At 44.3% G+C, this 24,436-nt stretch overlaps 1 protein-coding gene across 2 annotated transcripts in view; it reads right to left on the bottom strand.

Moving 5' to 3' along the window:
* Positions 1–24,436, bottom strand: part of SEMA5B (semaphorin 5B) — a 135,678-nt gene that overhangs the window by 19,628 nt on the left and 91,614 nt on the right. Inside the window, exons 11-19 of one of the 2 annotated variants that reach the window (XM_086464975.1) lie at positions 18,461–18,578; positions 12,248–12,429; positions 8,980–9,123; positions 7,354–7,501; positions 5,776–6,001; positions 4,934–5,152; positions 2,996–3,166; positions 1,940–2,089; positions 991–1,035 (exon numbers count right to left, since the gene is read on the bottom strand). In XM_086464975.1, coding sequence (XP_086321101.1) covers positions 991–1,035; positions 1,940–2,089; positions 2,996–3,166; positions 4,934–5,152; positions 5,776–6,001; positions 7,354–7,501; positions 8,980–9,123; positions 12,248–12,429; positions 18,461–18,578 — 1,403 coding nt within the window. The remainder of the gene's footprint in view (positions 1–990; positions 1,036–1,939; positions 2,090–2,995; positions 3,167–4,933; positions 5,153–5,775; positions 6,002–7,353; positions 7,502–8,979; positions 9,124–12,247; positions 12,430–18,460; positions 18,579–24,436) is intronic. The other variant, XM_086464976.1, reaches the window with a different exon arrangement.

Genomic DNA, 24,436 nt, shown 5'->3' with positions numbered 1-24,436 from the left:
GAATAAATAATATTAGCTACGGTAAAATGTAGATTGCAACAGCAGCAGATACAAAGGTGACAGTAAAAGAAGGAAATGTAGGTACAGGGCAATACGGTAGAGTGCAAGCCGTAGCAAGGAGTCCTGCAACTGAAGCAGATAGTTGCACCCTTTGAGGGAGGAGTGACGCAGAAAGCCGACTGTTACATTGCAGGTGCTGAAATCTTAATTCCATTGATTGCCCCACAGTCACAAACCAAGAGGTCACATTTCCATTCCACAGAACCATTGCCGTGATCTCCACAGGGAGAAGAGATTTTGGCAGTCTGCAGATCATCTAGATTTCAGGAAAGCAGGGATGTGATGCTAGCAGGAACTGACATGGTCGTTAGTGTGAAACTAGCACTTTGAAATATCGAAGGAACCTGCCATTTTCTTCAGTCTGCATTTTTATCATAGGGGCTCCTAGGGCAGTAGAAAAGTGACACTAATGACTGGATCTTTCCAAGTTACATGCAGAAAGGAGACACAACTTCTGTGAGAGGTAAGGACTTGAATGAAAGGAAGTGCTTGAAGGACAAGTATAAACCCTAATCTTGTCCTATATCAGCAAAGGATCTGCCTAAGAGACTCTGTTCACTGAAATTTTCACAGGTTATTTAAAAACACCTGCCTCCAAACAGCGGGAGGCTTACAGTGGTAGAATAAGGAATATTCCTTCCTTTCTCCTGAACCATTTACCCTGTGGGTAGAAAAAGACAACCAGTGTGCTCCCTGGTAATTAATGACCCTCAGTGGCCAACCCAAACCCCAAAATAAATAAAAATCTTGGAACTGACAAGTGGACATGCGATACATTCTTCCAGTCTGACTCAGACAGCAAGACTCCAGTGGTATTAAGGCTATCAGTGGGATATGAGCTGTATAGATTAATGGTTTAGTTGATACTGCACAGGGAGAAAAGGAGCCAGGTTAAGATAAAAATAAGATATATAGTTAGTGGTACCCTACCTCCACAGTTCGTGCTCTCATCAATGCTGGAGGCTGGCAGGATCACTAAAGAAAGAGAAGAAGATTGGAGAAAGTTGTCATTTTGCCATCACTTTACTTCTTTAAGTAATTAAACCCCCTGTGCTCCAGACACGAGAAGGCGCTCACGTGTTCTGCAGCAAGCCGAGAGTCTCTCTAAATTGAATGATAAGCTCAGAGTGTGAAACACATGCAACAAAACCTCTCCAAAGACCTGACAATTCCAGTACTGTTACCTGATCACTGTTTAGCTTCTTCAATTTAGGGGAAAGAAGATAGCTGAGAAAACCACGAAAAAGAATATCATTGCCTACAGACCTCGGATTTTTAAGTCAGGGTACTATAATCCGAAAAGGAACATGTGGAAAAGGGTTATTCAGTCTAGACTCATATCAAATATTTGCCTGAGATTCAATTTCCACAAAACACAAGGTAGAAGATGTTGATGACCATCTGTCCATCAACAGTGTCACAGTGTTACTCTCTTAGACCCTTGACTAATCTCCCCACTTCAGACACCAATTTTCTCCATCTGCCCCACCTTATTTCTTCACTCTTTTGGGATGCTTCTTTTGACACCTGAACTCAAGGACCTTCTGTTGCCCACGTCCATACTTAGAACACAGATAATTTTTATAACCCAGCCTGAGACGAACTGTGCAAAGTTAAAAGCTTAAATTCAGGTGAAGCAAAAATAGTTATTTATCACAGACCTAGATAAATCTGTTTTAAAGAAATGCTAAGCTATCTTAAAGGAATGCCAGTTACCCTGTCCCTGCCACAAGGGAGTTTATAACATTTGTTTGTTTGCTTGTATTTCTAGAAGCATCCAAACCCAATTTATACCCTATAACCCTAGCTTGACATTCTGGGCACAAGGTGCCGTCCTGAATTGGCCCACCCTCTCCCTCCTCAATGACACTGTACATACCAGGAATTTCATTATACAGGCAATCTTGGTACTGTGTGCTGTTTCCGATGCACTGAGAAGAGTCTGGGCTGTGTACCTCACAGTAACGGCTGCGGTACTGGATGCCTTCTTCATTACACAGGCTCCACTCTGACCACTCTGACCAGCCACCTGAAATCCAAGATCAGGAAAACACACATATCGTGTCACCAAGAAGGAAAAGAATCCCTTATAGATACCAAACTTCTCCCATGGTGAAGGCTGTCTAGATCCCGGCCTGGGCCTCTCTCACACATCTAATCCAGAGGCCTTTAGTGGACTTCATTTTCTCAGTACAAATAACAGTGCAAGCATCATACCCTACCCTAATTGCCAGGTTTTAGTTTTCTTAATACAGACTGAACCAACCCCTGGTGGAGCACTGCACAGCATGGAGTTGTCTTAAAAGCTCCTGTATCAGCTCTCTGGTTAGACATACAAGGAGCTGAAGGAGCTGGATGGGGCAATGTTGAACCAGGACCCCCAAGTTTTGGGTGGCCTCCCAGGGATACCTCAAGCAGCCAGCACAAGTTAGAGCAGTTACAGACTTTTGCTGAGGTTCCTAAGTGCAGGAGTCAGCCTGCACTGGATCAGAAATACACAAAGGTGGTTCAAAACCAGCACAGATCTAAACCCTGTTCTCTGAGTTGTAGTACATGCTCATCTGCCTGTGTAAGAAAAAGGAAGGATTGTCCTTTCAGCAACTGTAAAGATTGATGCTTCATGACTCCTTTTGTTTGTCTTGTAAGCTTCCACATTGAAGAATCAAGCTCCTGAATGGATCAGCCATTAATGAGATTTTGCCTGTCCAGCACCAGAATGCCAGAGGATGGGCTAGTGAAGAGGTAAAGAGAAAGGTGAGGGATTGCAGCTGAACACTGAGATGTCTCCGTTTTCCCCAGCTCAACAGATGTTTACTGAATGGACAGAAAAGCTTCTAACTGGTGGTGTTTCTGATTTATTTTTTAAACATTTTGCAGATGTGCCTTGCTCCCACCACCACCCAAGCCAACTGGAGCAGCGAGGAGAACTGGCTACCTTCACATGGGTGCGTGTTGCAAAGGGCCTCCTCGGTGTGCAGACCAATGCAGATATCCTCTCCACTAGATGGAGCTGGATTGGTGCAAGTCCTCGTGCGCTGGTAGTGTCCTCCTCCACAGGTTGCTGAGCAGTGAGACCAAGGAGTCCAGCAAGACCACGAGCCTTTCACTGAAGGGCATTGAAAAGCAAGGAGAGAGAGGTAGATGCCATTGGTCACCCCTTTCACTCTGACAAAGATGAAGACCCCCAGGATCTCACCTTCCAGACCCACCTTGCCCAGACTAGCTAGCGGTTTCTTGCGCCCCAGGACATTTGGGCCTGACAACAAGAACTTCATATCAAGAGAGGGTACAAATGTGCTGCACTCTGCAGATGCAGAATGAAGTCTATGCACAAAAAGACACTGCATCGTAAAGTGCCAAAATAGAAAGTATTCTTCCTGGCAGTCACTGAAATCTATTCTATTCTATCCTATTCTATTCTATACCTTTTTATAAAACAGCATTGTTATCATTATTCTATTGTCTCCTGATGCTTCATCTACAGCAACAGCAGATTAACTTAGGAAAAAAGTACAACCTAAGTGGAGCTTATATGGCACCTTTCTGTGGGGCCCCTGAGTTCTTTAATTCCAACCTGCAAGAAAAAGAAACTCAGAGGCTTTATTTATTGTCCCTGCTCATTGCGGGGGGGGCTGGACTAGATGAACTTTACAGGTCCTTATGATCTCAGCACAGCCCCATAACAGCTTAATAACAAAACTAGGGAGGGACTTAAGATATCTGATCCCCCCACCCCTTGTCAGGCTACTAGGCTGCCTGATTTGCAGGTCCACATGCCATTAATTCAGAAGATAATAACCTGATGACTTAGTGCAAGGTAAGCCCAGGATTTGTGTATACACATTGAGTAAGGCAGGGAAGGAGGTAGACACAGAGAAATAGTAATCATGCACTCAGAACAGATTGTAAAACATCATAGTGTCCAAGGGGAGAAAACAGCACAGAAGAAGGGCACAGACATTAGTGAAAAGCCACTGAGAGCTTCCAAAATAGTACTAATAGCTGTCTTTATAGTCCTAGAGTTATTTTATTTTTATAGGCCATAGAGTGCAATATTTGACACTCCTGCTATGCTCTTGCTGCACATTCTGATCATAGCTGCACTGGAATTTTATCTTTGTATTGAATTTTAGAATCATAATAATGCTATTATAATACAGCATTTTCAAGTGTAGGCCACAAACTATATTGCCAGAGGTAGATAATTGCTGGAACTGCAGAGGCAAGGTAATTTGTGTAAGATCACTTAAATTTAGTTTAGTTATTACAGAGCAAGGAAAAGGATAACTGACATAGAATACAGTAGTGAATGGTCTATTATTACTATTCTGGACCAGGAGTGCAACATAAACATGAGGACAAACTCGAAAACCAGGAAACCAGGCAAGAATACTCCCTGCTGGCTGTGCAGGAAATGGTAACTGATGTCAAGAGTAGATGCCCATCGCAAGAACAATACGTAAGCAGGAGAGGGGGAAGAAACAAGTGTTCACAAGAAGAACCGCCACATCAAGCATCTCTACACATTATTAAGCCACATTCATTAAGCCTGTCTCCTCATCAAGGTGCAGATGCACTGTGATGCCCTCAAACCTTCTTGAAGCAAAAAGACATACCACGATACTACTTCCTCTAGAGGATATGGCTGTGTTACCCTTCGAGCCAAGGTGAAACATAAGTCATAGCACTAAAGATCGCATACATGGGTCATTACAATAGCTTTAAAAAAAAATAAGGAAAAATCCCCCAAATTAAAAAAAAAAACAAAACCAAAGCAGCTTGGAAATACTGATTTTTTAAATTTTTTGTGGCTCTACCATTAAGATGGGGAGGAACACCTCTGAATTTCATGCAAGAAGATGATCATGGTTACCTGGGCAGGGATGTGGATTGCAGTCTTGGTACTCCGTTGCTGACCCCACGCAGGGCAAGCCACCATTTTTAGGTTCAGGGTTTGTGCATGTTCTCTTCCTGATCCTAAAGCCCAACTCACAGTCCCTGGAACAGGAAGACCAGGCCCCCCAAAAGGACCAGCCCCCATTGATAATCCGTGCAGAGGTCTTACCAGTCTTCAGGAGGTCATCAACAAGAGCTTCAAGGAAAACAAACAAGACACCACAAGATCACAAATTAATTAGTTGTTGGGCTTTTAAAAAGGGCTTCAGCTCATGAATAAAATCAGGACTTAGGTGCTCTGGGGAAGAGTTTCTATTGAAAGCCCTTAGCAAGAGTTTTGTTCACAAAAAGAAATCTGTACATACACAAACTGAATCTACTGATAACCTTGATAAATGAACTTTCTGGGCAGCAAATTGTGGCAGTGCCCTCAGGACATTGCCTTGCATCACAGCAATACTGAAGGGATTAACCCCAGAGGCAGCGCACAAGGGGACCTCCAGAGAGAAAGAAGAGTAAAGACACACTGTCCTGTAGAATGGCTCTTTTCTTCTCTACACCCTCATTATTTGCCATTTCTCTTTGGGCCTGTCTGGCAGTAGCCAGAACAAATCTATACGCTGCCATAAGCACAGAGCTCAGAACTATCTTGACTCTAAGTCACAGAGCTCTCTCCATCCCTGCCATTCTGCAGTGACACTAGTCGTACATGTCGAGACTTATGCAGACACAGTCAGGTTGTTCTTGTTCTGAGAGGATCACCCTTCCACCACCAAATCTAAGCTTGCCCAATGGTCCCCCAGAGCTGGCAAGACGTACAGTCAGTATCACACACTGCTGAGCCATCATTGGGGCAGAATCGACTCTCAGTTTTCTTCCTCCCAAACTGCAGCTCATGGGGATCAGAAAGCTGGGCACGACACGTGTAGCGGAAGCGCTGCTCCTGGCGGGCACCATTCTGTGTGATGTTGACAGGCATCCAAGGGGTCCAGGGTGTGTTCCTGCGCACCTCCGGGCAGCTCTCTGGGTTGCAGGTCTTATATTCCTGCCGAGAAGGAAAACCACTCTCTCCTTACTTCTTAAACAGCAGCAGCCTGACAGAGATTTATTTACTCTCCAGAAAATAAGGGGACACCCTCTGTATCTAAAACAACCTCTGTCCACGCTATCTGACCTCACAGACACAAGCCAGTGCTAGGCACAGCATAAAATGCGGTGCCTATGGAGGCAATGGTGGTGCATAGCTTCAGGTGGACCTCAAGGATGAACTATGCTTGCTATTTTTATGTCTCTCAGGTTTGTGGGTTTTTGCTGACTCAAAGTCATGTGGAGCTTTGAAAGCTTGGTACATTATGGGCAGGAGAATAATTCAGGCAATAGATAATATTAACAGCAAAACAGTTTTCTGCTGTGACCCTGAGATGCTGCTCTCAGGTCAGCCTAGAGGAGCCCCATGAGGATAACATGTTAGTAAGGTTTATTCCTTGAAAAGTTTATTGTTTTATTTTTAAGATAGGTTTAGATTATCTCTTTTTACAGCTATTTTTGTTTGGTTGGCTTTTTGAACTCTCTAGTGAAGGCTGTGAACCATTTGCCATCCTCTGTGTAGAGCATCCATTGCGTACAGACAACATTCTGGCTGGGTGGGGTGATTTGGGATCTTTACAATTCTCACCGCTAGTGGGAGGAATTCCAGTGACAAACACTGCATTCTTTTTTTAAAATAAATAAATAAATTGGTCTTTTCTGGCAGAGGGAAAGAAATGTAATGCTTCAGAACTTCATGATTCTAGAGTAAATGCCAAACAGCTTGTGAACATATGGGAGGTTCCAGATCAAATCTGCTTACACTGAAGGAAAACTCTCCACAAAACTGATTAAAACAGCTGCATGAAACAGCTGCCAGAAAAGGAAAAGGAAAATAAAGAGAGAAAATGGGTAGCCATTGCCTCACCGATGGATTAACCAGGTGTTTGACCTGTTGTTTATTCAGGTATGACAGTGAGACTCATTTCTGATGCGTGTAGGGCCTCCTTGACTCAATAGCATCATCCTCGGGAGTGGGACAGAAGAAAAAAAATGTATAGTGCTTTCAGGTAAAGGACTTGATACCTAAGCTTACAGAGGCCTAAGAAAGTCCTCTCTGTATACCAGTCTGTCCCTGCCTGTACACACACACACTGACCTCCCCCCTCCTCACACCAACACTGACTTCGGAAATCTGCCGCCTCTCTGCTTCCCAGTTCCTTTCAGCATCCTCTGCAGCTAAAGCTGAGGATAGCATTTTCTTCCAGCTTGAGAAATAAAACCAAGAAGGAGAGAGGAGTTAAATACCAAGTTCCTAGTTGCCAGATGTCAATGGGTGCCCCTTATGCAATGTCAATCAACAATACGTACCACAGCACAGCCTGGACACGTATTTCCATTTTCACAGGACCTCTGCCTTGAATGAATCCCTCCACCACAGTTCACACTACATTTATTCCAAGGACCCCATGAAGACCAAAAAATTGGTAACGGACATGGACTGTTCTCATTACAAAATCTGAAAGAAGAAAGCGCATTGCTCAAAAAAATACCCATGTCAGCACATTCGAGAGACAAAACGGCAACGGACGCAAGACTGCACACTCCATTTGGGTGCAACTCATGCATCCACAGAAAGCCAGCAGAAGACTGACACAACAGTCAGATTAGCAATATTCCTGTTCACAGCAGAGAAGTGTACCCTTTGTACAGAAGAGGGAGTGGTTAACCAGGCTGAGCTCAGTGACATAGTTAGAGTAAAAGGTCAAGAAAAGGTTTTTGAAAGGGCTCTAATCTCAAAACTTTTATGCACTGAATTCACGGAAGAGCTCATAAACTGAAACCCATGTGTCACAGAGACAGTGGATGGTAAATGCTTTCAATGGGATGACTAGTGGGAGGTCAACTCAACAGTGATCTGTCACTAACAGTAGGTGTTAAACACTCAGCAATCTCCTCTTCCCACGGTCTGGCCCTTACTGCCACTTGGACACTAAGAAACTAGTGTTTGCAAGTGGAGCTGAACTAGATGCTATGTGCACTCAAAAGCAGGCCCTAAATTAATGCTATTTCATGTTCCTTTTCCAAAAGGTAACTTTTGTTCAGCTTTTTAATCAATATCGTTCCCAAATTGAATCACACAGGACTGCAATTGACTCAGATGTAGTCTTTAAAACCCAAAAAGGATCATTGCGAATGCCGCAAATCAAACCAAACATTAAAATGTCCTGAATCAAGGAAGTTAAATGAATTGTCCTTTGTATTCTGAGAAACGCAGAGAGATCTGTCTTAAGTGACCACTCAAGAGACAAGCAACAGACTACTGCCAAGCGGAGGTGGCCTTTAATGAAATGTCAAGTCTGGAAACCAAACTGGGATGCCTTGAAGCATGTGTTTCATGCGAGGCTGGGCTTGAAGAACCATAATAAAGCATCTGGCTCTGTAGGCTCAAAAAGTATTGTCTTTTAGTGATTTTGTGTAAAATTTGTTTAGATTACAGGGGAAGAAAGACGTTTCTCTAATGCCAAGCCCTGTGATTGAAGCTATATTTTGTCTTGAACTTCTTTTGGTGCATCAGCACAATAACGGAGACTTAGGAATGGTGCAATTGGCAATGAACGCTGCACATATTCAACTGCCTCTTCAGGGACGGCTCAGAACAGTATAACTGTATCTATAAACTCTGCACTGTTAATAGCAGGCACAGCTTCTCCTTTCGTTGAAGAGGTTGACTCTCTGTGGGACAGGAATACTTGTCAAGGTCTGAAAAGTCCTTCCTGAGAGTGGAGGTAGCTCTGACATCTCTGATGTTCACAGGCTCATTGAAAGAGAGTGGCCATGCATGTGAGCAACCTCATCCCTCCCAGGCTCTTGAATTCCTTCTGCTTTGTGCATTCAGCCAAACAGTCTTAATCTGCATTCACGTAAGAGCCACCACTTCCAACTGCCAACTTTTAACCACAGAAGTGAACACACAGCATTGCGGACATCTCTTACCTTTCTTCCCTGCTCTGTCCAACGCAGACCCTGCCTCCATACCGTGGAGCAGGGTTGCTGCAGGATCGCTGGCGGACCTGAAAGCCTATCCCGCAGGAGGTGCTACATGGGGCCCAGGAAGACCAGGGTGTCCAAGCGCCATTTCTAACAAAGAGGGTGAGAGAGAACAGAGTATGGAGATGACCTAATGGTCTGCCCATGTCACACCGCGCTTAACAACAGAACACATATGGCACTGACAGGGGAATCAGGAGAAGAAATCATTCATTTAAACCAAGACTTTATATTAGTGGAGATGTAGAAAAGGGAGTTTCAAAAGTGCTTAGCATTGGCCTAACTTTCCTCCCATTGAAGTCTCTCAGAATTGGAAAGAGAATGAAGCCAATGCTGAATGATTTCGAAAATGCCTCCTAGGATTTGCTGGACAACAGTGTGGCTGCTGTAATTCTCACTGACTATTCCCCCATCATCTCCCCCATGTCTCATAACCCCGCTTTTCTGAGCCAATGGCTGATTCCAAAGTTGCATCTCCTGGACTCTTCTGCACAAAGAGTTCAGGTTTTGAGGCTCATGAATGCCAGCTGTGCCAAAGGATGTAAAAACCCTACCTGCTGCTAATTCAGGAGGTAGTGATGCTTTAAATCTCTCACAGCAATATTACTGCCAGCTCCCATGGTTTTATCACGAACCTCCTAATATTTGTGTTTTCCTAAAGCCTTCATCATTGAATCCTAACTGGAAATCTCAAATTTCATTAAAAATAACAACAATTGCTTCTAGCTTTCATGGCCGCCTGCAGACGTCACTGTAGTGTGACCTTAAATCTGTAGAAACCAGAGGCAATTTAGAGCTCAGAGGCAGGATTGAGTTTCATGGTTTAATGAGTGATCACATCTCTGCTGAGCAGTAGTAACCTAGCCTGAAGCAAACGCGATGTAAAACCCCTTAGTTCACACCTCAGCAACAGAGGTGTCAGCAAATGCTCTGTGCCTCGCTCCCACGTCAGGCTGAGCACGTGCAGGCAGCCGGCTCCTGTGATGCTGCTGCCATGCAGTGACTCAACTGCATGCTTACACAGAAGCCAACATTTTCACCTTTAAAATCTTCCATTTATTAAAGCTCTCCTTCCTCTGATTTGGCAGCACTACTGAACCTTGGAGCAGGAGAAAGGGAACTGTATCTCATCTCTTCTGTACTGCAGGTTTCATTTCATATGGAGCCAGTGGCAATGCTCTGTCTTACAGAACTACCTAATCTTGACACTTCACTGCCTTAAGCCAAAAAAACTCATTTGTTTTAGTTTTTTTTGTTTTGGTTTGGTTTGGTTTTTTTTTTAATAAAGAAAAACCTTTCTAAAAAGTGTAGTTGAAAAACAACTCAGGTGCTCTCTGGTTCTTGAAAGCTAAGCTTGAAAACAGATGTTAATTTTCAAAGCACTTAGTGAACTAGTAACACTGCTGGCAAGAAATATTTTCTGGCATAGCACCAATCAGGGTAGAGGATGAAAGTTAAAGCCCACATTGCCCTTCACACTTTTGTATTTGTTATCAAGTCTTGCCTGTTCTTGGCAGCTTTATTTCAGAACCCTGTTAGAAGTTTCTCCCCTCCTCCCCTTGTTCTCTCATGCCTCTCCCTCCTTCCCTTCCCCTCTCCCACCCCAAACAAAGTCAAAGAACAAGAAACTCACTTATATAAAAATCCTACTATTCCATCTTCTTCTGCCATGTTTTAACCCACCTACTATCTCCCCACTCCTAACCCAAAAGAAATTATATGTAAAATCACAAAAGAAAAAGTCAAATGGAAGGTTGCTGTTAAAAAAAAAAAAAAGGCAAAGTAAATTTCTCAAAAAGCCAACAATTCTCAGCATCTATCTGTTTCAGGATTTTTAACAGAAATAAAGACACCTTCAATTTTCAGATCTCCAGCTTTCTAATAGAACCCATCTTTAAGCATCCTGCTCCCTCTTTGCAAAAAGAAATCTCAATGCCATATGAAGTCAATTAAAGGAAATTTGAGGGCTGAGGCGGATGTAGGATGACCAGATGTCCCTATTTTTCAAACCATGCTGTTTTCCTATGTCTTAAGATTGAATAATCTATTTTTCATCCCCTTCTTAGAAGCTGTTCCTGCCTCTTTTGCCATCAGAGCACTGCTGAGAAACCCATCTCGCTGGCATGCTTTCCATTTGCCACTGACATAAAAAGCCTGCCTGGGGAAGACTTCGCTCAGCCCACAGTGGCAGCACAGGGGCAGGAGTGACTGCATGACTTTTGGGCAGCACAGCCCACAACTGGAAGGAGAAACGACAATTAAAACAGCAGTATTGCTGAATTTTTGGTGCCAAGACCAGCACTGATCTCCAGGGATGAGTCAAGAGACAGATGTCCTTAATGGAATGAGTGTTTATGAAGAAGATCAAGTAGATTAAAACTATATTGACCCAATATTTACCAGAATATTGGCTGGCCCCACCCTGGTTAAGCAGTGCTTACACTATTGCATCTTCTTTCCTTGAGTCATGACATGATGTAGTCTGAGGGTGGTGAGGTAACATGGACAAAAACAACAGGCTATGTTTGGGCACCCGACTAGAGGACATTTAGCTTCCATACTGCTCAAGCACAAGCTTCAGGCTTCCCTGGAAAGGCAGCACTTCGACACAAGCTGAGCTACATGTGCTGTTTAAGTGCTGTCCCCGGCAGGCATGCTTCCTATGCGCTGCTCCCTGCCAGATGACGATCTGCTGCTTTCACCTAGCCAGCGTGCTGCAGACAGTTCACAGACTCGCAGAATAAGGTAAACAAGCCTTGCTCGGAGCTAGGCTAGGCCCTGTCTTTACAAGCGTTGCTCCAAAGGAGCTCTGCTTGCTTTTGGCAATGCAACCTTGGAATCCAAACTCTGAAAAATTATGAGCTTACTGGGTTTTTTTAGCTTGTTGCTGTTCAGCTGGCCAACAACTACCTCTGCCTTACCTCCTCTTGATGGGTCACTACTGACTGTACAGTTGAAGGAAACTGAGGCACGGCGTAGGGAAGGTTAACGTGTACGCTAATTTGGGGTGCTCATATTCCAAGAGCCCTGGCTGAAGGCCCTTCTCTCAGAGCCCTTGGGCTCCTTCATTTTTCACTGACTTCAAGCTGGACCTCACATCCCCCAGTTTGGCTGGGATACAACAACATGATCATAGAAACACAAGGAAGGATCTATGCTGTGGACAGGCGCAACTCTTGTTCCTGTCCTAAAAAGCACAAAGATGCTGAGGTACCTTGAGCAATTTGCGACCTCGATCCTGGCCCCTTCACAGCCACGACCTCCGCAGCGAGGACGAGGGCTGTCACATGAACGTGACCTACACATACAGGAGCCTATGCTGTCCCCATCCGAATGCTCACACAGTTGCCATGAGGACCAAGGCCCCAGTCTTCCATTTGTTGTCAGGTTTTTCACCTAATTTTAAAAGAAAAAAGGTGATTAATAGCAAGTTTACATTTCTGGAGACAGCCCCACAATAGAAATGCCAAACAAAGCTGCCTGGGGGATTAGGATGCAGCTTAGATGGGAGCTGTCTGTGCTTGCGAGCAGGATTCAAAACAGCGGGCTGTTTTCAGACAATGCCGCATCAATATTTACCCTCCAAATTCCACCCCACATACCTAACGTGTGCGCACAGGCACTCGAGCCAACCCAGCCAGCACCACACCAGGCGCAAGCATTCATTTGCCATGCCGCAAAACCACCGCGCGCCCTCGGCCCACACTGCACAGCTTCAGCCTTTCAAGCAACACAACGGCTGGTGCTGATTGTCCTCACTCCATTATGCTCCTGCCTCTGCGATGCTTGGGACTGTTCCTGCAGATATTTTCTGAGTTAGTGTTCATATAACCATAGTGACTAGCTGAGATTGGGGCCTCACTGAGTTTGGCCCTGTCCAAACATGCTGTAAGAACTGATGCCCTTTCTAAACAGAGCTGTAGCCTAACCGGCTAAGCTGGGTCAGGACAGAAAGTGAAGGAGATGGTGGTGACTAGAATTAACGCTGATGATCACACAGTGGGCTAAAGAGCAAGAATTCATCTCAATGCAATTTATAGACCAGACCATGACGCTATCTGTTTCCTCTGCCTTTTGCTTCATGCCTGTACAGCCCCAAACAGGTTGGGGCTTGAGCTTCCTGTGCAGTGTAATGAAGAAGTAAAAATATGGTAGTCCCAGCAGACCAAATGCATGAGAAAAAGAATTATTTCAGCCCAGGACTGAAGGTGAAGACCTTCCAGGAGACAGGGTGTCAGAGCTTGCTCCCCTGTGCCTTGTTTTAAGCAGTGCTGCTAGGTGAGCCCTAAGCCGAGGGCTGGGGGAGCAGGCTGCCAGGGCCCTCCCTGCCAAGGCTGACTTGAGAAGATGCTGCCTGCTCCTCTCGGGATTGCTCCCAGGCCACCACTGCTGTCTTGAGCCCACTCCACCACTCCAGCAAAATCTAGCAACTCCAGGACCATGCCTGGAAAGCTGCCCTAAACACCCCTGTCTAGGTACAGCTATTTCCTTGCCACAGCACAGCACCATGATGCACTGTCCCCCGGCGGCTCCCTCCATCCTCTCACCCCATGGCCCAAAGTGAAGGGCCTTGCAGGCGGGATGGCACAGATAGAAGCTGCCTGCAAGTGGCTCATCCCCGCTGGTGTCACCCATGGAGTGGTGGGATGCTCAGCAGCTTTGGTAAAACTGCTGGCAAAGGCAACACTGGACTTGGCCTCCATGTCACATGTAATGAAGGGTGAAGAAAGGAATAGGCTATGACCCTGGCGAACAGCCCTGGCCCCAAATCTGAGCCAGCTACCGCTGACAAACCCCACTGTGCCATGCTTCACTCAGCTCTGCAGTCAGCAGCATCAGTCCCCTGGGTTGCCCCCAGGGGGAAACAATTCCTTCTGCTTCACAGAGAATGAAACTGAGGCACAGAGAGGCTGCAAGCTGGCTTGGGAGCCACGCAGGGAGCCAACCACAGCCACGGGAGTAGTGCTTTCAAACATACATCTTCTGAAACACGCTGCTCTGTGCTTATTCTCCAAGTCTGGCACTATGTTAAACACTAACAATGCACCTCTGGTGGGCTGTCATCTTCCCCTGTCACCCATCTGCAGCAGCATCAAAAATATGCAGCAGTGGCATGGAAGTAATTTAGATCTGTTACTGCGCTTGTCAGGCTGCAGTCGGGGGGTTTCAAGCATCTGTTGTAAATCTTTGTTTGCAATAGATTATCAGGTCATCATAAAAATTTGCTCTGGGCTGCAGGTTACGAGGCAAGATGCCCAGAGAAGAGAACACTGAGTTGTTGTTGTTGAATTTGTTATTTTAAACATGCATGCACTCGAAAATCAACACAGTTGGGTTGCTAAATGTCAGGGAGGGGAAAAAATCAAAAGAACTACTTTTAGCTATTTAATACTAGATTTTTATCTCCTTTTTCCTCCTGCCTTACAAAAGTCATAATCCAAGTATTGGATCATTTCTGTTCATTTTTGAGCCAGAAAGCCTTGCTGATTCCAGCAGGGACTTCTGTTCAGAAATCAATGGTATGATATGGCCCGTGGCTTCAATTAAAAAAAAAAAAAAAAGCTGACAAATAATTATTGGCTCATAAGTGATCCTGGGAAGCAACCCAAAAATTAAACAAATAAGCAGCCATAACCAAAATGCTGAGATTTATAAACATGTCACGTTATGAGTGTGAGAAGTTTTTATACTTAAGAAATTACATGTGGATTATTATTCCATCTTTAATTGCATAAAAATATCTTCAAACGCACAAACTTGGGAAGCGGGATAAAAACCTACGTGCACTGATCTTTTCCAGGAATACCTTCACAAGGCACAATCTTTGTAGCCAACACAGCGCCCATCAGACAGAGAGGACATCTTTAAAAACACATGTGATCAAAGGCTCTTCTCTCATCTGACAATATTATCAATTCCAGAGTTCTCACGTTTTATAAACTGCCATACTCCCACCAAAGGCACCACCTTTTCATTTCTTGCTTGTACCATCTAAAGGCTCAAGTGCAGGATCTAAAAATTCAGACTGACCATTCCTACCTCCTGATACCAGGGTATTTGCAATGTTTATTCTGATACTACAGATAAGGCTAGAAGCATTCCTTGTTCTTCATCTATGATTCCTCTTAGGATTCAGATGTCAACTGCTTGTAACTTTGCCAAGCTTTAATTATTTCAGCTAGAAGTTTTGATGTTGGCTGCTTGATAGAAACTGAAAATTCTTGCAAAGTTTCAGTCAAAATATTTCAACCATTTCTAAAATCAAATCTAGCGAAAAAGAATGCCCATAAGTAGCAATGTTTTCCTTGAAACAAGCTCGTGTTCAGAGCAAGGGCTGAACTTTATGTCCTTGTAACCCCTTTTTGCAATTCCCATGAAAACCCACTCAAATCCGTCCTTGGGAGGTGGGGAGGAAAACTCTCAGTTTTCAGACACTTAGATTTCGATCCTGGCACTTGAAGACTTCTCTGTGCACTGGGCATGCTTCAGTGTGGGCCAGAGCAGGATCATCCTGGGCACTGAAGCTCTGAGCGGCTGAGCCCACACGAATTGAGAGCAGGGTACAAGTCTGCTAGACACCCTGAAAAAAGAGTGGGGAGACTAGCACTGATTAGCAAGAAAATGGGGTAGCATAAAGCAGATGTCAGATGACTGAGATAAGGGTTTGCTGGACACACGGAATGGGACTGGGATGAAAACCTTTGAGGAAGGGCATCATTTGGCTTGGGATAAGGAGGACTGCACATTTTACCAGGAATACTCAGTTTTCCTGACTTGCCACGCACCATCAACAGTGACCCCATGAGCTTGGCTAACGGAGTTTGTTAGCCAGATCTAAAGTTCCTTTCCTGCTGGTCGCTCATGTTGGCATCAGTAAGACATTATAAAGTAGATACGGCTTTTTTCGGTTTTCCTAAAACCAAAAAGCACCTCACTCCCTTCTCCCAAGCCTAAAAAAGAAACAGCATGCAACCACGTATTCAGAACTCCCTGACAGGACACATGCACATACAGGTAAAAGAAGAGCAGCATGTGTAATTTGTGTCCTATCATTTCTTAACATTAAAATGCTTAACACTACAACCTTAGCAATGAACCTTGAGGAGGTTCTTGGTGTTACCTGGTAATAACATATATTAACCATCGCCCAAGGTACTATGTTAACACTGTATGATTAACCCCCTATCTAAGGTCCCTTAATATTAAAGCTGGAGAATGCAAATCTGTGGTACAATGTAGCGCTGTACAAAGATGTTCAGACTAGCTCTGAACAAGCATGTTTGCACAAGAACAGCAGTCAAGTTGTGTTAGTGTTGTGGTTGACTCACACAAATGTCTGGCCTTTGTAGGATATAATTCAATAATATGCCAGTTCTGGCTTTAAAAGTTGCTGCATGCCAGTCTCTTAGCTGTGCCAGGACATCTGTTTGTGGGATAGGCTGCAGAAGAACTCACTAACATTATCTGGGTTAGGAAAAGTTTATTTGGGAGGGGTGCTTTTAATCTACGCCATGTCACACTTGAGTGTGATCTCACATACAGCTGTACCAGCACAGCTGAGCGCCTGGTGCTCAGCCCAGAAAAGTGGGATGAGAAAAGCCAGGACTTCCTAAGACAGTAACTCATCTAATGAAACTCCCAGATAGATCTTTTTCAGCATGAAATTTGGTGTTGGGTCACTGCATTCCCCTACCTTTCCAGTGGTCATTTGCACATGCTGTCCTAGACTCTTGCCTCTGTTGACCATGACCTTTATGCTGCACTGAACACAAGGAAATGCTTGAATATTGTTGATGTAGGTGCTTAAATGAGCCATCTCACTCCATGCCAGTGATGAATTCATTCCAGCGAGGGGCAGAGGAGAAAGAAAAAGAAAGCACTTGGCATGTGGATTTTAAACAGCTTGGCAGCCCGTCAGTCGAAGAGCACAAGGCTGATGTATGCGCCAGAATAAGAGCACCTACATGGAAAATAATCTACAATGGAAATGCTAAAACAAATGTAAAACTAGCACCACAAAGCTAGCCAAAGCTTCTGAATATGCTGCACTGGATTTTTATGACCTTGAAACAATGATCTGGAGTAGTCTTCCCTAGTGTGCACCACAGCAGACATGTTCAAACTAGAGGATTAACACCTCACACACCTATCAACAGACACAGGCATTAAGCAGGACGAGATAACAGCATGGGCAATCAAGAAGCACTGCATCCCAGTTCAACACAGAAGGGTTATAAACACACAAGCCTCTGAATCCAGCAGTGAAAAACTTAAGCCTGCCAAGCTGAGGATGGATTGAAGTAATGACTAATATTTCCCAGGAAAATATCTGAGAAGTAAGGAAGATAAGAGGAATAAACATCCTAGCATCTCCAGACAGAAATAGCATACTGAAGATAAAACCCATACAGTCCTCTCTCCCTATCTACTGGACTTAGCAGTATTAACATGCTAATTGACGTTAGATAGTAACAATGGATATTAATGAGAATTCCACCCACCCCCAATTTATTTAACAACACTGGGCTTCTCCCCCAGACACCTTGCAGGTACGGTTCAAGCACTAGGAATTAAATTTGGCCAGATGGCTTCTGGGGATCACAGCCAGGAACTGAATATTGTCGTCAGAGGAGGGTGAGTAGGTGGGTGGGAAGGGAGCTGGAGAGCCAACTCAAACCGATTCAAGCAAAGACACTCTTTTTTTTAACTGCTGCATCTGATGGAGATCAGGGCAAGGAAAGAAGATCATCTCCTTGCAATATCACGCAGATTCGGTCTTTGATCTGCTAAAGTGAGGTTAGAACACAACACACTCTTTCTCATACTCCCTCTCTTGGTTACACTCTCCCCTTCCCTTGTGTTCTCTAGCACATACTGTGTTTTTGTTCCCTCTGCAAACCATCCGTGCTGCTCCCTAGATGCCTCTTCCTGCCAGTGCAACACTTTTTCGCCAGTATTGTCTCCTGGGCCCAGCTCAGGGACCCCAGAGGAAAACGACCCAAATGCTGCCCAAGGATGCTGTAGTCAGCTATTCCGATTTCCCCACCCTGCAGGGAAGCCAAGGAAATGGTGCAGACAGTGGATCAGCCCCGCGAAAGCTCAAGTTTCAACTGGGGCTTACGTGGTTCTCAGCAGTAACCCAACAGCATGATCCAGTCTTCTTCATTCATGTCATGGGTGGGCATAAGGAGGACTGAATGCTTCCTTTGGGATCCCTCTTTTGGAGCAAGCAAATACATTTGCAGTCTCTGTGTTCTAAGCAAGAGGCTGTGCACAGGTATTAGTGCGAGCCACTGGGCCTGCCGCGCTCTCCTAACAGCCAGTCCTCATCAGGCTGCCACACACTCACTTTCCCTCTCCCTCCTACACATATGTAGACACTCACACACCAGTATATATATAAAATATTCCCACTCCTTCCACTTACTGGGCACTCAGTAATATTTTGAGTCCACAGGCTCATGTTGGAGCTGTCCTCAATGGTGGTGCATCGCTTCTGCTTGTTATCCCAGCCGCAGTAGGGGTCTCTGGCTCCTAGACATTCCCTGCATGTGCAAAGAGAAAAGATTAAAGCTCTTTAAGACTGTCTAGCTCTAAAGACATGTATTCAAGTATAGTGCTTGTATATGACAGCTGTCAACTGCACCGAGGCTCAGCAGAAGAAACAATTTCTTCTAAGCAGAGGTTTACCTGCTTGGAAGGGGAGAATGGCTGAATAGAAGGGTGATAGGACACAAAGCAAATATCACTCATAGAAGCTGTAGATTAAAAATCAGTTCACTCCTCTCCAAGGCCTAGGGAAAGAAAATGACTTTACAAATTTTAGTCAAAGAACACTTGTCATTGAGATATCTTTGTGCCCACATGTAATCACTCAGCAGGCCAAATCTCACACAAAGCAACCTCTGTGAGTATGTTTTCTGACACTGTGTCCATCCAAAGGGGTTAGACAAGCAGAATTAGCCAATGGACTAGTAATAAAGGCTTTCTATTAGTCTTGGCCTTTGCTGGAACAATGGTTTCATTTATAATCCCAACATCAAGATGTCAGTTTGGAAAAGTCACAGCAGAACATTATTTCTAAGCTTTTGGGTGCTTTGAACACTGTCGTATTCATTTTCCTCCTCAATCCATATTTACAGGCTAAGTGTGTGTTCCCAAACATGTGAGCTGCTAAAGAAAAATAACTAGGGTTACTACTGCCACTAAACAGAGCTGGTCAGTCACAGAATTAGTCTGTATTGATAAAATTCATCTGTATTGGTTGTCCCCATGAGTTGCTTTCAAACTGTTAGTTTTCATTAAGAAAATATAACAGGAGAAGTCACATCATGCATGTATTACTGAAAGACAAAGAAGAGAGGACTAAACCTAAAACCATTATTTTTTTATTCCAATGATCCATTCTCTTCTATCACACAAAAGGCTGATAAGATCTTTCCAAAAGTCCAAAATGATTTGAAAACTGCCTATTAGACAGCAGCAAGGGACCGAGGGGAAAAATTCAGTTCAAGAAGCTAAACAGGAAGAATAATAAAATTTATTCTAAGGGTAGTATGATAAATGAAACATTAAAAAAAAAAAAAATCAAATGCAATGAGATGTGAACTGTTCCCTCCCAGAAATCTCTGAAATCCTATTAGCCTGTAATCAGCCGCAAATGAAAAAGCAAGTCCCTTAAGCACAGCTGAAAACACTCTTATCAGTCTGTAGTGACTCCACAGTGATCTGCCCCAAAACAAACCCTTGATTGTTTTGCTGTCTGGTACCCATAGATATATACACACAGACACACGTGCACATATTTATATTTCAATTATGAGTTTCCATCTTGCTCCTACATGGCAGCTCCCACATTTCCTCTGCTAAAGATTACACACACAGAGTTGTAAGAAACATAACTTCATCTTTCATGCTTTAGGAAGGTAGTTACAATGACTGTCCCTACTACCTTTTTCTTTCAGCTGCTTCAGCACACCCAAGGAAAAGGCCAAGATGATTTTGTCTGAGCCCCAAGCAACAGAACATCAAATATTTGCCTTGGGATCCCCAGTCCAAGGACACAGAAGGGACATGTGCTGCTTTGCTCATTGTTCTGGCTAAGGACCCCCATCTTGCTGTTTTGGCAACCCACACCACCCTCACCCATGAAGTGGCGCCACCACCGTGTCCAGAGCTGCCTTTGCCATCAAGGGCAGCACCCAGTTAATCATGGAGCAGACACTGGAGCATCCACCCACCCTCTGGGCAACTCAGCATTTCAGGAGGAAACCGGGCAGCTTCTAGAGAGAAGAATAAGAACAAGAGAAGCAACGGGGGAATTAAAAAAAAAAAAAAAAGCGCCCCTGCATTTAGTTCAAGAGCCTTTTGGTCAGGCTGTCAGAGCCTGACACCACATACATGCTATTGTTCCAACTGCATGAAGCCATTTCGCTGGGCACCCAGCGAGCTGAGAGAGGTCATTGTAATTCATAACAGGGAAGGCTGTTGTGAGCATCACCCTATTATGATACACATTTTCTCTGAATTTAATTTATAGGAAAACATGTGCTGCATAAATTCAGGAAATAATCTCCATATGTTCTACGCTGCAGCCCTCAGCCACTCCGCAGGCTGCAATATATCCCGGTTAGGCACTGACCACTTTGTTGGCACTATCATAATGTATGTCATGTAGCTAATGTGTTGCTCTTGGCTGAGAGCGGTGAGCTACAGATCCCTAACGGAGCACTCAATGAATCACAGCCTGCGGTCCCCTGCCGCCACCACTGACCCCCAGCTGACATGCCATCGGTAACCGAGCTGCAGAGCCACCCAAAGACCATGATGCTGGGTGCCAGGAAAAACCCGCTGCAGTCCTTGCTGGCGGGGAGCTACGGCCATCCCGTGCTGTGCCGTCCCTCCGCTCTGCATCCTGGGTGTAATGAATTCCTACCCAGCCTGGGCTCCGCTGGGTTGTCAAAACATGCACTCTGTAATTTAACAACCATCAAAGCCCAGGACTTCTCCCCGTCTGATGTAGGCCCTCAAAACATTTGAAGTCTAAAAACAAAATAGCTATGCTGTCTGCCTCGCTTCAGGATTCAGAGCCCACTCATCTGCCTCAACTTTGGTGAGAAACCTATTATACCAACTGACAATGATAAACTTAAGGGTGAGGAGGATCATATTTACTTACACACAATTTCCTCCATTTTTTTCCCTTTTGTAAGCAGGAAAAGCATTACAACATGCATTACTGCAAGAGAACAATATTTCTGGCAAATACTTTAAGTGAACACTTCAAAATCCACTCTAATATATATCTATACAGTATCTTTACCATATATATCCCTATTTATGTCATTAAAAGATAAAACCACACCAGCAAACACACACCAAAAGACAAATATATGCATGCATACATGCACGAACAGATCAAAATGTCTCAGAAATATGCTGTCATTCTTAGTAGATCAGGCACCACAGTGTGGAAAATGTAAAGATATCACGGCATTTCCCTGTGCTCAGAACACAAAACAAATTGAAATGTTTACGTGTAAATACCATTTCATATTATGATACCACTGAAAAGCCTCACACAGGCTGCGGGACCCGAAGTCTCCCAGGGCAGTATGTAAATACTGTGAAATAAGATACAAAAGAGTTTACATTTTATAGAAATTCTGATGTTTCAAAGGCAATGGGACTTCTGCCACTGGCTCAGTGGGGCCAGATTTCATACCATACATACAGGGAACACCACACTTAGGTCTCCTCAGTGGCAGGCTGGGAATGCCTCAAGGAACTAAAAACACACTATCGTCTCCCATCATAATTCACGCGGGTAGAGGGAACCCATTATCCCAGAAGACTACCAGAGCATAGCAGGTTAACACTGGCTATATTAATGCTAATGACTTAGTTAATGAAATCTCACAAAGTGGGATGCTGGTGGAAGGAAGATGGTGATGATACCACATGGTCCATGCCCCCAGTTCCCCTCTGGCCATCTATGAACCGTAGTGCATTCGGTGAGTACTCAAGAGAATACCTCTTGATGGATATCCAAGAAGTTGGATTTATTATGACAGGGCATTACTATCAATAGTGATTCACTTTAATTCATTGCCTTGCAATAAATGTCTTATCTGAGGCATAAAGGCATACACTGAAAACACTCAATTGAAAAACAATTCTATTTGCATCTCCTGTTCAAGCTATTTTTTTCTCCAGTTCCTTATTCTCACTTACCAAGGACATTTGCATGAAAATAGGATCTTACTCATAAGAGCTCACCTGCTGCCTGCTGTTCGGGAGCTGTAAGCCTCCCTGTTGTTGTCTGTTGCAACCATTTCTACAGCAGCGATCTGGGATAACACAAAGGATTAACAGCCTGCAAGTGGGGTGCTATCCACAGCCCTCTGAAGTCAATGGAAACTCTTACCTATGACTCAAAAGAGTTTTTGTGGGGCCTTTGAAACCTGGTGCTGCTGAGCCTTCACTAATAGCACATGCTATAGAAAGGCTTCTGCTTCCAAGATGCTGGTCTTGCCCCACATCTCCTTTTTTTGTAATAGCCTGAATGACGTCTTCTTTCAGAATCTTCATTAAAGCTTAAACATCTGTAGTTCAAAAGTTTTTCATTCCCACTTTAATTTGCTTTGGGTCTAGATAACTTCATCTTTTGGTCATTTTCCCCTGAGAGTTAAAACTTTAGACTGTGTAATAAATGGATCATCAAATCAATAGAACCAGACTCAAGAGATTAGGCTTCAAAAGAGCAGAGGAAAGAAAGAATTACTAGAGCTTCTTCTCATTCTTACTACCAGACAGAAGACACATAAACCCGCCATTTTGTACCAAAAGCCACAAAACAGTCATCCAGAACGTTCACACTGAAGGACTCTGCTCTCTCATCTGCCAGGATGCTCTCCTAGTTTTCATTCCCTCTCTTTTAATTTACCTCTTTCTCACTCCTTTTTGATGACTAAAAGCAAATGGTGGCAGAATGACAGGACATGATGACCTGCAGAGGCAGAGCTCACAAAACCCCGCCAGTGTGCCAGGAGAGGGTTCTGCATTTTTGCTGATGAGTCTGGAACCTGCAGTGAATGCCACGTTCGCCAGGGAGACACGATAACTGCCACAGCACCTAGTCCTTTAAACCCCCGTGGGCATCACCAGTTAGTTCATTAGAGGCACAGGGATAGCAGTGCTCTCAACTGATGCGGTGCAAACATTTATAAACCTGATCCTGCAAGGCACTGAGCAACACTCATCTGTGCTCAGCATCTCAGCAGCACGGGCAGCACAGGAGTTCACCTTGCTCTTTTGGGGAATAAGACCTCAGAATTTCACACTGGTCTGTTGCATCCTTCGAGCAGTTAACTCCGAGGGAACGGCCCTTTGCAAGCAATAAGGGGGTTTTGGCTCTGTCTGTTAGATGCAAACATGAGGCTGTGTTTGGCAGACGGGCACTTCCTGACAAGGTTAGCTTACTGTCCCGTTGCTATCAACCTGTGGAAGGGATGAACTAAACAAATAATCATATTAGCTTCCAGCCAACCAAATCATAATTACTGACAACCTCAATAGCCTGTGCAAGGAAGAGCGGACTTCTGTTTTCCTTAAAGCCAGATGGCATGAAAGAGAAGAATAAGAATCAAAAGGATGTTCGTGGCTTAAGAAAATAAGATTAGAAAGGGAAAAAAAGCACCAGACCTTCAAACAATCCCTCTAATTTTGATACCTTTAAAAATACAAACTGCAGAGATGAGTTAGTGATGTGTACAAATCCATTATCTTTCCCCACTGAGAAGAGAAGCCAAGTGGAACTGAGCTGCTTTAGTCAGATGCTGGTCAAGTAGCAGCTTCATTTCTCAGCTGGTGAATACAACATATTCCGTGCCAGATGCTACTGCCCTTTACTCAAGACGAGTAGCCACGTACTTTGTAAGCAATTACTGCGGGTATTTGTGGAACAGGGCACTACTTGGGAAGAGCACACTACAGAGCTCACAGGTACCACCACTTTGAGGGCCACAGTTGACGTTAATCTGGACAGACAAGGTTTGGTATTGTGGCATTTCATATTGGATGCAGAGGCAGAGAAGCTGAGGCGGGCGTGCGCCGTGTGCGTGTGTGATTTATTACCCACAGATGCTTAGCATCAGTGATTGCTGCTCTGCACATGATTTGTTTTGAATGCATAAATTAAAGCCATGGTGTAAAACGACCTCTAAAACGGAAGTCCATTTATGAGCCAAACACATGTAACTTATTTGAAAGAAGCAGTGCACAGACAGAGGATTTTCAGAGGCAGTTTCACTTCATTTTCCTTTCCACGTCAGGGACTTTGGCCTGCAAGTTTTCACCCCCTGCCCTACCATTTTCAATATCACTTTAATCAACTGTGGTTTAT

This window comes from Leptosomus discolor, chromosome 5 (genome assembly GCF_034619465.1).
Source record: "Leptosomus discolor isolate bLepDis1 chromosome 5, bLepDis1.hap2, whole genome shotgun sequence".
NCBI classification, from domain to species: domain Eukaryota; kingdom Metazoa; phylum Chordata; class Aves; order Leptosomiformes; family Leptosomidae; genus Leptosomus; species Leptosomus discolor.
Note: the sequence above shows the minus strand (reverse complement) of the source record. Positions and strands in the feature narration are given on the sequence as shown.